Source organism: Lissotriton vulgaris, chromosome 1_1 (genome assembly GCF_964263255.1).
Source record: "Lissotriton vulgaris chromosome 1_1, aLisVul1.2, whole genome shotgun sequence".
Classification (NCBI taxonomy): domain Eukaryota; kingdom Metazoa; phylum Chordata; class Amphibia; order Caudata; family Salamandridae; genus Lissotriton; species Lissotriton vulgaris.
The window spans coordinates 49,625,912-49,640,575 of NC_141685.1; the positions used below are offsets into that span (position 1 = coordinate 49,625,912).

The 14,664-nt window shown below is 43.5% G+C and overlaps 1 protein-coding gene across 1 annotated transcript in view; it reads right to left on the minus strand.

Moving 5' to 3' along the window:
* Window positions 1-4,139: 4,139 nt before the first annotated feature.
* The window catches only part of LOC147737191 (uncharacterized), a 41,552-nt gene continuing 31,027 nt past the window's right edge, over window positions 4,140-14,664 (minus strand). Inside the window, exon 4 of the mRNA XM_086919048.1 lies at window positions 4,140-6,718. Coding sequence (XP_086775174.1) covers window positions 4,316-6,001 — 1,686 coding nt within the window. The 5' untranslated portion in view covers window positions 6,002-6,718 and the 3' untranslated portion in view covers window positions 4,140-4,315. The remainder of the gene's footprint in view (window positions 6,719-14,664) is intronic.

The window sequence follows — 14,664 nt, forward strand, 5'->3', positions numbered from 1 at the left end:
GAGTAGTAGAGACTGAGTAGTAGAGAGTAGTAGAGAGTAAGTAGTAGAGTGAGTAGTAGAGAGCAGTAGAGAGTGAGTAGTAGAGAGTGGGAGAGAGTAAGTAGTAGAGAGTAGTGGAGAATATTCCAAAGTTTGGCACAGCACCACTTTCACAATGAGTCCAATCAAATCATATCACTTAGAGTACTTATTGAAGCGCTGAATCTTGGTGTATATTCAAATGCTTTTATTTTCCTTAAGTTTATGTACCACAGCCAGCCGAAACGTTTCGTTCTGTACAACAGAACTTCTTCAGGGCGTTCTTATTTCCTTCAAGTTATGTCGGTATCCCGTTGTCATATAACTAGATATTTCTTCCAAATGTTAGACGAGACATAAGTATATTCTTATTAAAAGTGACTAGGTATCAATTTTACCCACACAATTCGGGCAGACTTGAGTAATTTATAGCATCCTCAAAGTCAGTCTTTCAAAAATTCCAAAGTATAGGACATGATAATCCAAATCCAAATGTTTCTCAAGAAAAGTCATTTACAATCGTTCGGAATATCGGTGTTTGGGCAGATATGATCCAGGGACCCCCAGTATGCAAGGGGAATTAGTCCCCCCTCTGCAAAGGCGCCAGTGGCCTGCATTGCAGAGAGGTGTAACAAGGGTGTGGCCTCATTACACTTCTCTGCAATGCAGCTCCCTCGTGCATACTGGAGGCTCCTGGTGGACTAGTTGACCCCAGGGACCCCCAGAATGCAAGGGGAATTAGTTCCCCCTCTGCAAACGCGGCAGTGGGCTGCGTTGCAGAGAGGTGTAACAAGGGGCATAGTCTCATTACACCTCTGCAATGCAGCCCCAGGCGCATACTGGAGGTTCCAGGTGGGCTAATAGGCCCCCAGGGGCCCCCAGTATGCAAGGGGAATTAGTTTCCCCTCTTCAAACATGCACGGGGGCTGCGTTGCAGAGAGGTGTAAAAAGGGTTGTGGCTTCATTACACCTCTCTGCAATGCAGTCCCCTGGCGCATACTGGAGATTCCTGGTGGGCTTTCAGGTCTTATATAGTTAGGAGTTAGCATTAAAAAAACCTTTGAAATTCACTGAAAAAACCACAGGTTTCACACCAGTTATAGTTAGGAATTAGCATTTAAAAAACCTTTGAAATTCACTGAAAAAACCATAGGTTTCACACCAGTTATAGTTAGGAATTAGCATTTAAAAAACCTATTAAATTCACTGACAAAACCAGTTATAGTTAGCTGGAAATTTTACTGATATAAAACCAATGAAATTCCACGTTATAGTTAGTTGGACTCACTATAACTTGCGCGTGCAATGCACTGCTGATGACGTCACATATTACATCACTCATGACATGGTCAGTGACATCACTCATGACATCACTGATGACACCATCCTTGTGACATAGTGACAGACCTCCTTTCACTGTAATGTAACCCTTGAAACACATATTCAAAAATAGAAACTGAAATTTAAAAAAAAATGGAGATACCCATATCAGTTACAACAAGCAATTCAGTAATTCCACCATCTATATGCACATCCAGTCATTCACCAACAGTTCTATATAGTCACTCATACATATACTCACTTATCATATGAAGTGATACACCTATACATCCTGTTACACACCGACAGTCATCCAAAAGTTACTCACACACATACTCACACGTGCAAATAAACTATTGAACATCCATTTATTTGAATATAGAGTTATACACACACTTCCACCTTACTTGTATTGAAAAATACACATATTTATTCTCTTAAACAATCACTTATAGAAACACATACTTATTTAAACAGGAACTCTTACAATCTCTTACTCTCACATATACTCACTTATATACATCAATATTCACATATACTAGATTAAAACATATGTAGTTACTGATAAAGACACTAGTGAGACAGTCATTCACTCACTAACATACACATATACACACTCATCCATCTATACAGTCCTGCACATATGCTGTCTTCAAAACACATACAAACAGCGAGTCAGTCACTCATGCATCTATGTGCTAAGTAATACCCCCACCAAACCATATAGACACTCATACTGATACTAAGAGAAACATCTAATAACCCATATACATACGCATGTAGCTACTTACCAACACATGTAGCCACTTATAAACAAAGTGAAACAATAATATATATATTTAAATATTTAAACATTACTCACTAATATTTATTTTTCAGAAAGACAGTTAGGATAATTTTCAATGTTAAATCTCAACATTCTATTTTGAATAACTTTGGCGCCGGTTGACGAATCTGCCTGAAATTTTCAGGAAAATGGTCTCATGGCGGTCCGGTCCTTCCCTGAAAGTTTGGGGGGGATTCGTCAAGCGGGGGCCGAGATAAAAGGGGGGTCCCAAAACGCGTTTTCCCCATGTTAATTTCCATAGGGCGGTCGATTTCACTTTTAGCCCGAACGGCTGAATGGATTTCCACCAAACTTGGCAAAATTGTAGGGACTGGTAGCCCGATGTGCCTTTGCTATGTCTCAAGATATGTGCTCCAGTGGATTTTGAGTAATTAAGGTTCAAAAAAATATATATATCTATAGCAGCGCTCCGGTAAGCGCACCGGTACGCGCACCGGGCGCGTCACGCGACTTGCGCGGAGAAAGCTGATTGGCTCTGGGGTGTCTGTAAACATTCTAAACAAAGTAGCTTCCTCTTCTGTACCCTCCCACAGAATGAACACATCATCTATATACCGCAGGTAAGATCTAATGTGGGTGTTATATTCCCTTAGAAAGGCGGTTATATATGTATGTGTATATATAAAAAAACAACTAAACATTTTTTTCTAATCAGCTACTTTTAAAACTGTCATTCTTTTTCCCCATGGTACACTCCCCGGTACGCTTACCGGTGCGCGTACCGGGCGCTCACCCCGCGAAAATCAAAAAAATTTTTTATTTTTTTTTTGCCCCGTGGGGCCCTTTTATGGCCCCCACATCAAACCTAGGGGGTCAAGGGGGGTCTACTCTGCCCCCTTATGGTCATTTCCCCCTTTGTTTTGGCCACCTCTTGTGTCTCGATCCTACCGAGACACAAGATGGCGGCCGCTCCGGACTGTTTAGAATGTTTACAGACCCCCCAGAGCCATTCAGCTTTCTCCGCGCAAGTCGCGTGACGCGCCCGGTGCGCGTACCGGGCGCTCACCCCGCGAAAATCAAAATTTTTTTTTATTTTTTTTTTGCCCCGTGGGGCCCTTTTATGGCCCCCACATCAAACCTAGGGGGTCAAGGGGGGTCTACTCTGCCCCCTTATGGTCATTTCCCCCTTTGTTTTGGCCACCTCTTGTGTCTCGATCCTACCGAGACACAAGATGGCGGCCGCTCCGGACTGTTTAGAATGTTTACAGACACCCCAGAGCCAATCAGCTTTCTCCGCGCAAGTCGCGTGACGCGCCCGGTGCGCGTACCGGTGCGCTTACCGGAGCGCTGCTATAGATATATATATTTTTTTGAACCTTAATTACTCAAAATCCACTGGAGCACATATCTTGAGACATAGCAAAGGCACATCGGGCTACCAGTCCCTACAATTTTGCCAAGTTTGGTGGAAATCCATTCAGCCGTTCGGGCTAAAAGTGAAATCGACCGCCCTATGGAAATTAACATGGGGAAAACGCGTTTTGGGACCCCCCTTTTATCTCGGCCCCCGCTTGACGAATCCCCCCCAAACTTTCAGGGAAGGACCGGACCGCCATGAGACCATTTTCCTGAAAATTTCAGGCAGATTCGTCAACCGGCGCCAAAGTTATTCAAAATAGAATGTTGAGATTTAACATTGAAAATTATCCTAACTATAACTACCTACTGGCGACCGCCAGTAGGTAATATATATATATATATATACATATATATATGTCCTTGCACTTGAATGGTTTTTACAGTGTGTATTCGCTGATATTTTCTTAATGTTGATGATTCACTAAAACTACATCTAGATTCATGGCAATGATATGATTTTTCCTTGTGTGTGTTCTCTGATGCTGTTTTAGTTGTGATAATCGACTAAACCTCTTCAAACATTCTCTGCAATTATATGTTTTTTCTCCTGTGTGTGTTCTTTGATGGTGCTTTAGGTCTGATAATCGACTAAAGCTCTTCAGACATTCACTGCACTTGAATGTTTTTCCCCGTGTCTGTTTGCTGATGAATCCTTAATGTTGAAGATTCACTAAAACTATTTTCACATTCACTGCACTTGATTGATTTTTCCCCTGTGTGAGTTCTCTGGTGCCGTTTTAGTCTTGATAAATATATAAAGTTCTTCCCACATCAATTGCGCTTGAATGGGTTTTCCCCAGTGTGTGTTCTCTGATGCTGTTTTAGGTGCGATAATCGTCTAAAGCTCTTCACACATTCATTGCACTTGAATGGTTTTTCCCCAGTGTGTGTTTTCTGATGCTGTTTTAGGTTTGATAATAGACTAAAGCTTTTCACACATTCACTGCACTGGAATGGTTTTTCTCCAGTGTGTGTTCGCTGATGCTTCCTTAATGTTGATGAATCACTAAAACTTCTTCCACATTCACTGCACTGGTATTGATTTTCCCCGGTGTGTCTTCGCTGATGAATCCTTAATGTTGAAGATCGACTAAAACTACTTTCACATTTACTGCACTTGAATGATTTCTCCCCTGTGTGTATTCGCTGATGAAACCTTAATGTTGCTGAATTACTAAAACTTCTTCCACATTCACTGCACTTAAATGGTTTTTCCCCTGTGTGTGTTCTCTGATGAATCCTTAATGTTGCTGAATTACTAAAACTTGTTCCACATTCACTGCACTTAAATGGTTTTTCCCCTGTGTGTGTTCGCAGATGGTTTCTTAATGTTGATGAGTCACTAAAACTTCTTACACATTCACTGCACTGGAATGGTTTTTCTCCAGTGTGTGTTCGCTGATGCTGTTTTAGGTGTGATAATTGATTAAACCTCTTTACACATTCAGTGCAATTATATGGTTTTTCTCCTGTGTGAGTTCTCAGATGGTATTTTAGTTTTGATAATCGACTAAAGCTCTTCAAACATTCACTGCACTTGAATGGTGTTTCCCCTGTGTGTATTCGCTGATGAATCCTTAATGTTGAAGATTCACTAAAACTACTTTCACATTCACTGCTCTGGAATCGTTTTCCCCCTGTGTGTGTTCTCTGATGCCGTTTTAGTCCTAATAAATATATAAAGCTCTGACCACATTCATTGCAATTGAATGGTTTTTCCCCTGTGTGTGTTCGTAGATGTCTCCTTAATGTTGATGAAGCACTAAAACTTATTCCACATTCACTGCACTGGAATGGTTTTTCCCCAGTGTGTGTTCGCTGATGCTGTTTTAGGTGTGATAAATGATTAAACTTCTTCACACATTCAGTGCAATTATATGGTTTTTCTCCTGTGTGTGTTCTCAGATGGTATTTTAGGTCTGATGATCGACTAAAGCTCTTCCCACATTCATTGCACTTGAATGTTTTTTCCCCTGTGTGTATTCGCTGATGAATCTTTAATGTCGAAGATTCATTAAAACTACTTTCACATTCAATGCACTGGAATGGTTTTCCCCCTGTGTGTGTTCTCTGATGCCTTTTTAGTCCTGATAAATATATAAAGCTCTTCCCACATTCAGTGCAATTATATGGTTTTCCCCCTGCGTGTGTTTGCTGATGTGTCTGGAGTCCTGATACCTGGCTAAAGCTCTTCATGCATTCAGTGCAATTATATGGTTTTTCCCCTGTGTGTGTTCGTTGATGTCTTTTTAGGCCTGAAAACTGAATAAAGCTCTTTACACATTCAGTGCATTTGAATTGTGTTTTCCCTGTGTGTGTTTGCTGATGGGGTTTCAATATTGATGACAAACTAAAGCTCTCACTGCATGTGTCTGAGACTTCTCTCTTGGTTAGTGTCTCTGGGTCTGGTACATACTTGTGTACATCCCTTGACTGTACTTCCTGAAGGGCCAACATGACTGATAAAGCACTTGTGTTATTCTTGCATTCCCTGTATGAGTCGTATTTTGCACGTTTGTTTTCCGATTAAAGAATAAAGTGCAATGGGCACCAACTACTTCCCAATCTCATAATGTGTGTAAGGCTTCTTCGTGGGCGATTGTGTCTTTAGACTGGATAATGGTTCTGCACGCATGCGGGTAAAGATCCATCGTCCTTCTGGCCGGTGCACACTGGGACGGTGCTGTGTATTTTAGACAGCGGAACCCCTATTTCTTTTAACCTTCAGTTGTCTGACTCCACTCCGTTGCGCTTTTCAATGGTTGCTGTGGATTGTTCTGAAACAGTTTGCAATACACCTCTAGCACTGATTGGTAGCCTGGTATTATTTTAGGAAGCAGAGCACTGCTGTAACCACCTCATACCGACCTCATGATCAAAGCTGTTATTGGACATGTTTACACAAGATGAGGTTTATCAGTGTTGTCTTAATTTTCTGGAGGTTATTTCTTCCTTTTGAGGCATGGTGCACAGCTGAGACTCGTGGAATCACGGAATTTCTCGTGTCCCTAGTCCCTTCTTTCAGGATGTCTCAGTTTATGTTTGGTTCGGCTGGCTATCACGGCACTTATGTTTTCCTGAATACTGGAACTCAATATTTCGGACTTCGTCTTTGCAGATTTACAGTGTTATCTTCCTTATTTTGAAACATTTCGTACAATCAAAGATTGTTTTCTGTCAGAAGTAAAAAGATTTAAAATTACTTAAAGGGAAACATAACGGAATGTGTATACACAATTTTTAATTGATTGTATAAATATCTCTTGATTACCCTTTTTCAAACTTATGAAAGCATATTTAACCATACACAGAAATTTACATAAAAGTTGCTTTCAATATGTCACATCTTACTTATTTCAGCAAAGGTGTTCATGAGTAAGTTAGTAAAAAAAAAGGGCGCTCGCATAGCACTCATACACTAGTTACAGCTTTAGGTAGATGCATATGGTCAAGGTTTTGTTAAAACAAGAACAGCTCTTTGAGTAAGAGATGTGAGATGGATCAGGAAGACTCAAGATATAAGGGTGGACATCAGGATGTTGCGCCATAAATCAAATATTGCTGCTCGCAGAGGTGCCTGGCTTCATCCACTACACCCACAATATGCAGTAGAGCAGCAGTTTAATGATTATAACTTACTTTGTTGTTTTACTTCTCTCAAATATTTGTCAGTATTATCCACTTGGGAGGGAGTTCCACGGATGGACTAGGAGATTGAGCTGGGCTGCTCTGTTGTTTAGTTGTCTCACCTCTAACTTTAGAGCTCAAGATAGCACTCTAGCCTGGCGGCCTACTAGTCGACAGCTGTGGTGCATCAGCGTAGCAAGAGCACAGATGGTACGCCAAAGCCAAACCTGTTATCGCCCTTTCACCCCTGGATTATGTCAGGCACCCCAAACACACTCTTAAAAATATCACTTAAGCCAAACTGCTCTGTCCATATACCCTGCACCTCTGCTGCCCTCCATACAAGGTAGGGCCTGTTCTTAAATGTATTCACCTGCACCTGGAGTGGTGTGGCTCACTGGTTAGAGGAGGCAGACCCGGGAGCAGAGGACGGCCCGGGACCAGGATTCAATTCCCGACGCGGCAGGGTCTTGGACCAGGGTCAGCGGACTCGATAATTCTCGCCTCTGTGCCTACTCTAACTAGGGATCACACTCGGCAACTCTGGGCATTAGCTTGCCTCATCTCCACAATGGCCCCCCACATACGCCGGGGATGTCTGGTTTCACCTTGGAGATACCCAGTAGGGACCATCTCACAGGGAGAGCCAGGACGGGTTCCCCAGCGGTCTACAGCGCAGACATACTCCTTCGGGAGTCGATTCTAGCGCTTTAGAAACCCACAATCAATCAATCAATCAATCAATCTCACATGCATAGACCTGCTTTCAACATTGCTTTTCCAGCACAAAACCTGCGAACAAGATTTTACAACCATGTAATTCCCATGACCTTTCATGGGTCTCTCCTACTCAAGCTTTTCAACATCACCTGTACAAATCACTGTGGTCACATTTAATGGAACAATACTGAGGTGCGCTCATTCTTTCCACAAGATGGAGAATGCCCCCGAACAGCACACACTGTTTATTATTTATTTTTATTTATTCAGCTTATAAAGCGCACTGTCACCTTGCAGGCATCCTGGCGCTAAGCAACTCAGAGTACAGATGTGTCGGATACATGGCCAGACAACTAAGTCTTGCGGAGCAGCCAGGTTTTCAAACTTCTTCTAAAAGGGAAGAGCTCCCTAATTTGTCTGATCTCCCACGGGAGCTCGTTCCACAGTTTGGCCGCTGTCACCCCAAAGGATCTACCCATGACCTGACTTTCCTAAACCTCGGTGCCTTCATCAGTCTCGCTGATGAGGAGCGGAGTCTTCTTGTAGGGATATACCGATCACATTGTTTTGGGCATTAGCGCAGGACCCATCCTAATAAGGGCTTTAAAGACAAGGCAAAGAGATTGAAATAGAACTGGTTCAAGCTCTATGTCTCTCTCGGCTGGACTACGGAAGTGTCTCGCTATGCGGTCTCCCCACAGCTACTAGAGCTCCCCTAAGAGCATCTACTAATGCGGCAGCGAGACTCACCACTGGCTTAAAAAGAAGGGCCCACATCTCCCCTGACCTTAAATCTCTTACCTGGCTACCATTTGAAGCCAGAATTCACCAACTCTAAAAATAAAATAAATAAACTCTCTGTCTCAGAGGAAGCCAGTGCAGTTCTTCCAAGACTGCAGATGTAGAGGACCTTCTAGGCAGCCCTAGGACTACCTTGGCTGCTGCTGACTGGATCCTCTCTAGTCTGTTCAAAAGGAACTTCGGGGAGTCAAGCAATAGTGCATTACAGTAGTCTAACCTACTGAGAATCATACACCTTACCACTAGCGCACGTGCCTGAGGAGGTAGCAAAGGGAAGATTTTCCGCAGGGATCTAATGATCACAAAACAGCAAGCTTTCGTTTTTGTAACCTGAGCTTCCATAGTAAGTTTGTTGTCAAACATAATGCCCAGGTTACGGACCGCTTTTACAGGCCGAACTGCGGTTGAATTACCAGAGGGCCAAAAATTGCAAGGAAGGACATGAGGAATCCTGCTCACTGAGCAGGAAATCACCTCAGTCTTCCCTGCATTAAATTGTAATGAGTTGTCCTTAAGCCAACGGGTTGTGTCCCGCAGACAGTTGTGAAACACATCAACTGATGTTGACTCCTCTCCCTCAAAGGAGAGAATCAGCTGCGTGTCATCAGTGTCAATATTGTATGCTTTGATGACCGCAATCAGGGGTTTCAAATAAATATTAAATAAAATAGGGCTTTTTGCCGAACCCTGTGGCACACCATGCGGCACGTTGGAGAAGGCAGATTGAAAAGGAGGGAGGGACACCACCTGCTGTCTGTCCTGTAGAAAAGACTGAAACCATCGTAAGGCACAGCCCCTCCCCCCAACCTTGCTCAATCTTCTTAGCAGGATCTCATGGTTGACCGTATCAAAGGCTGCAGACAGGTTGAGCAGGATCAGCACTGCTGCCTGACCCCTGTCTGCCCACCTCTGAAAGTCATCCATAAAGGTCACCAAGGCCGTCTCGGTACCGTCGGCTGGCCGAAATCCAAACTGGACCTCCTCCTTCAAGTTATGTTGCTCCAGGTGCCTAGAAAAAGTGTTACTGACCACACGTTCCACAATCTTGGCCGGGAACGGCAACAAGGAAATAGGCCTATAGTTCTTACAACACTCTGGATCAAGAGAAGACTTCTTCAGCAGAGGTGTCACCAGAGCTTGCTTCCATTGGGGAGGGACCACACCACTGGCTAAAGACTGATCACAGATCAAGCGGAGAGTTGGAAACAGTTCTTCCTCAAACTCCTTCCAAATCTTGTGTGATACTGGGTCCAGGGGAGAACCGGAGGAAATACCCCGTGCCACCCTACTGAAATCCTCCACCGCAAGAAGCACAAACTCAGATAGATATTCAGCGGCCTGACAAGCGGTGCTAATATCCACACCCTCAGAGTCACTCACCACAGGAGCGTCAACGCTCGTAGCCTCAGAGACTACACTCCCTGCTGCCTGATGGCCACCCTCCGGATCATCAATGATCAGTTGGATTTTCTCCTGGAAGAACCTGGCCAGGTTCCCACAGAGTTCTTGAGAGGGGGTATCATATTCTTAGAATAGTCAGGGCTAGTAAGACTGTTCAGGATGTGAAAAATGTTTCTAGAGCTGTTAGAGGCATTGCAGATTAAGGAAGAGAAATAGTCAGCCTTAGACCTTCTGATCTCCTTTTTATAATCCATAATTTTGAGTTTCCACAGGAGCTTGTCCATCTCCTTGTAGCCTCGCCTCCATCTCCTCTCAGCCTGTTTGCACGCTAATTTCAAGTCTTTCAAATATCGTTAAACCACGGGGCCCTGCCCCTACATCTATGTTTTTTCAGAGGAGCACAAGAGTCCAAGGCCGAGGTGATCTCAGACACAGAGAGGCATAATTCTCCTTAACTTGCTTGTCTAATGAGAAACAATCTCTGACCTTGAACACAATATCAGAACCCCTCATCCCTGTGAGAGCCTTCCAATCTCTACTGATATATTCTGTTGTGGAGTGAGATACCTGAGTATTAAGGGTATTAAAGTTAACAAAGAATTTAATCAGAAAGTGATCCGTCCATTCCATAGGCAGAATTTCGCCAAAATGCAGAAGATGGGTTTCTGAGAAAATGAAATCAAGAAGATGCCCAGCTTTATGAGTGGCCTTGGAGACCTGCTGAAAGAGGCCAAGACCTTCACATGAGTGAAGTACATTATAAAAACCAGAGTCAAGAGAGAGCCATTTAACCACAAATTAAAATCACCCAAAAGTACTAATCTATGATGCGTGGCTGCCATATCAGTGAGGGTATCCAATAGTGATTGCTGCTGCTGTACACTAAAAGCCCCGGGGGGTCTGTACAGATAATCCCCGTCGAAATAAGACCAGAATAATTTAATGGTCATGACGAATAGTTCCAGTCCAGTAACCACATCAATATCAATAGTCCCCATCTTCAAGGTATCTTTATAAATTACCGCAACCCCACCTCCCCTCCCGTTCAGCCTGCACATAAGATAAAGATAAAGTGCCCTCTGCGACTCTCACACATGCCCGGCAATTACACAGCCCCTACACAGCTTTTACAAAGGGCCAGATGCTTAGCATTGCTTTTCAAATACACACAAAATGCCATAGGCACAGCTCAACAACGTAAAATCAAAGTATTTCACAGTGTGAAATGCACCACCAAATGATCCGAAGCGTGCAGCATTCCACCAAGGTTCTTTACTATCTCAACTGCGTTCTACAGCAGCAAAGTTTGCTGTCACCAAAGTGCTCTTCCTTTGAAAAAGGTGCTATGCATGTGGTATTTGTACAGCACAAACCTAAACCTAACCAAAAAGCAGCTGAGCTCCCTACCGGTCCAAGGCAGGCACAGAGTCAACGAGTGATAGGTGAGGTGGCTGGATAGTAGATTGTTACTGCATTGTGATCGAAGAGCCTGAAACTAGCAGCTTGTGTGCTAATTCCTCAGCAGCTTTCCCTCTATGACATGTAGAGCGGGTGCAGGCCAAGATTAGACAGAAATAAAACATTTATAGCTCAGTAATATTCTGAGATATAGTAGCGGAAAGTAGGATGCTAGCTTCCAATAACACAGCACTGAGCACTCCACCGCAGCCAATCTTTAACGATTGTTTGAAGAACAGAGCAACAGGAAGGTGTTTTAAATGCCGACCATCGACCTTTCACCAGCTGCACACGGGGACTGCATTGGCTAGATGAACGCTATGCTCCCGAAACCGCTCAAGTCATGCATACAGGCGCTACAACATGTTAGCCAAGTGTCGTGGAACCCCCGATTCCAATTCACTCAATTTAACTACACACATTACAGTTAACTCTCCCCCCACCGTATCAAGAGCGTGTTTCCTGATTCGACACCAGAGTGTCTGTGCTGTAAACTGGCTGACGATGGCTTCTAACATATGGTGTGGGAGTGCCCACCACTACAGGTGTCATGGCTCGAGGTTACAGCCACCATAGCAGAACTTGCAGATCATGCACTGTCAACTACCCCTGAATGCTCCCTGCTAGGCTTCAACCTAATTTTCAAAAGACAACGGTCCTTAGAAAAGGAAGGGAATTGAGACAATAAATATAGATTAGATAGAACTATTTTGTTAAGAATGCCCAGCCGGACACTTTAATTTCTTGATGAAAAAAATATGAAACAAAGGAATGGAGCACAAAGTGCGATGGAAGTGGGACACCAGCCGATGTCCAACCAACACACTTGGGGAACAAACAGAAGGGAGGGAATATTCAGGCAAAGATAGGTTATCAAACAATTAAAATTGCAAAATGATAATCCACATTATACACATATGCATGCTCAAAATATATGTTAACTCTGCATTTAGTGTACTTATTGTCGACGACGTTTCGAACCTCACATATTATTGGTTCATCCTCAGGACAAAAAATGAGTGCCTAAAGAATTAATAATTAAGCTTGAACCCCTATACATACATAAATTTGTTGTACATTAAAACAAGGAACGAACATAATACAAGAATAGGGAGGGAAAAAGGGGAGACAAAAGAATTTGAACATGTCAATTAGTTACTCGCTTGTCTCAATTGCATAAATAGTACCACACTCATCACATGCCAGGGTGTTCAAAGTGGCGAGGTGCGGTACATGCCATTGACACACAGTGAATTTGCCTATAGTTGGAACGGCAGAGTAGCATTTATTAAGACTGACGGCAATAACCATGCTGACTGTGGTAGGAAAAGTGTAAGTGATGGAAACGGTACCATATTCGAAGTGCCCGCAAATTGTGAATTGCGTCAGTTCAAAGTGTGAACGTCGCGTTGGTGAGACTTGTGAAGGAGTGAGACATTGAAGGGTGTTTTGACAGAAAGGTCATGTTTATGGACACAGCATGCAAACTTGTGAGGGAAGTGGAGCAGCTAAGGGTAAGCTGAGGATCGCTTTGGTGAGAGTATTAATTCGGGTGACTTTCTAGGAGCAAAAGAAGAGGGTATAATTTGCTCTAGCTCATAAAGGGACGCGACCATGCTGTTGCCCATGGAGTTGTGGACTTACCTTGGGATAGAGTCTAGGCAATTACAAGGAATTCTGTGGAATATGAGGGAGAGAATTACTCAATGGTGAATATGGACAAGGAGATTAATAAGGGGTGGTCATTAAACAGTCGCTTACCGGGGGGAACGTTGCCCTGGTCCAAGAGTCTGTAGGGGGAAAGACAAATTGGAACCATTCAGTAAAAAGGTCAAGGGTGCCGGCCTGGTAATGCGCCGAATGGGCAGTGAGAGAGCCTGGCGGAAAAAGCACTTGATTGCAAAGCCGAGTGTTAACAGCCCACTGCAAAGGTATCTTGGAATCCTATGTATATGTGCATATTTGGAACTTCAGATCTAACTACAGACTGTAAAGGGTTATTTTTATCCCACTGTGATTGCTTCTAGTCACAACCACCTTTACCCAGTCCTCACGTGTTCCCCATCACACCTATCCTACCTAACTGTCTCCCCACTTCTATCACTTTGAGCGCGACGTTTATGTAGATAATTGGTGTAAAACGTTTGTCTTGTTTCTTTAATTGAAGCTCTTAAGTGGTATATTCATATGAGACTAATGTCCACTGACGTGTATATGATTCAATGACGTAAATTGAATAAGTATATTTCTTTTGTCTGCATGTAATGACATTTCCTATGCCCAGGTACCCATTGGATTGAACCAGGTACCTGTCAAATACTGTGCTTGAATTAATGAATAAATAACATAAGCACACTTTGGATATAACATTGTTTTGCTCTATACCTGATCTATTGCTTGTTTAACATTTATTGTTCTAATGAATCGATAGACTCTGACCATTGTTATTGTAACTAAGGACACTAAGAGGTGGCTGCATACTCCCGTGCACTGTGCACGAGCAGAGGACAACACACTACACATGCTACTCTCTAGAGGAGTGGGGAGAAGGGGTGGGGGTGTGGGAAAGTAGGATCTGCTTTCATGGTTACCCCCACTTTTTGCTGGTGTCATACAGTTTTTTTCTGATTAGTCTGACTGAAATCCTGCTAATCAGGGCCCCAGTCACTGTGCTTCCTTCCTAAATTGGCTATGGTGAGTACCTTGGTACATTCCTAATTGGCTGCTGGTGTACCCTTGTATGTCCCTAGTATATGGTACTAGGTACCTAGGGCCTAGGTACTCCAGGGGACCCCCATAGGCTGCACCATGTGTTATGCCACCCATAAGGGTCCCTCCTAACTCTGAATACAGGCATGCCATTGCAGCCTGTGTAGGTTGGTGCATGTACAATTGTACCTAAGTATGATGTACATCCTCCTGTTGATGTGATCTTTGTGGAGAAGTGTGGCTCAGGGGTTAGAGGCGGCAGACCCGGAAGCTGAGATCGGCCCTGGACCAGGGTTCAATTCCCCACCTCGGCGGGTCTTGGGCTAAAAATTCCACCGACTCGATAATTCTCGCTCCGGTGCCTTCTCGACTCACGGGTTCACACTCTGCGACTCTGGGCAATA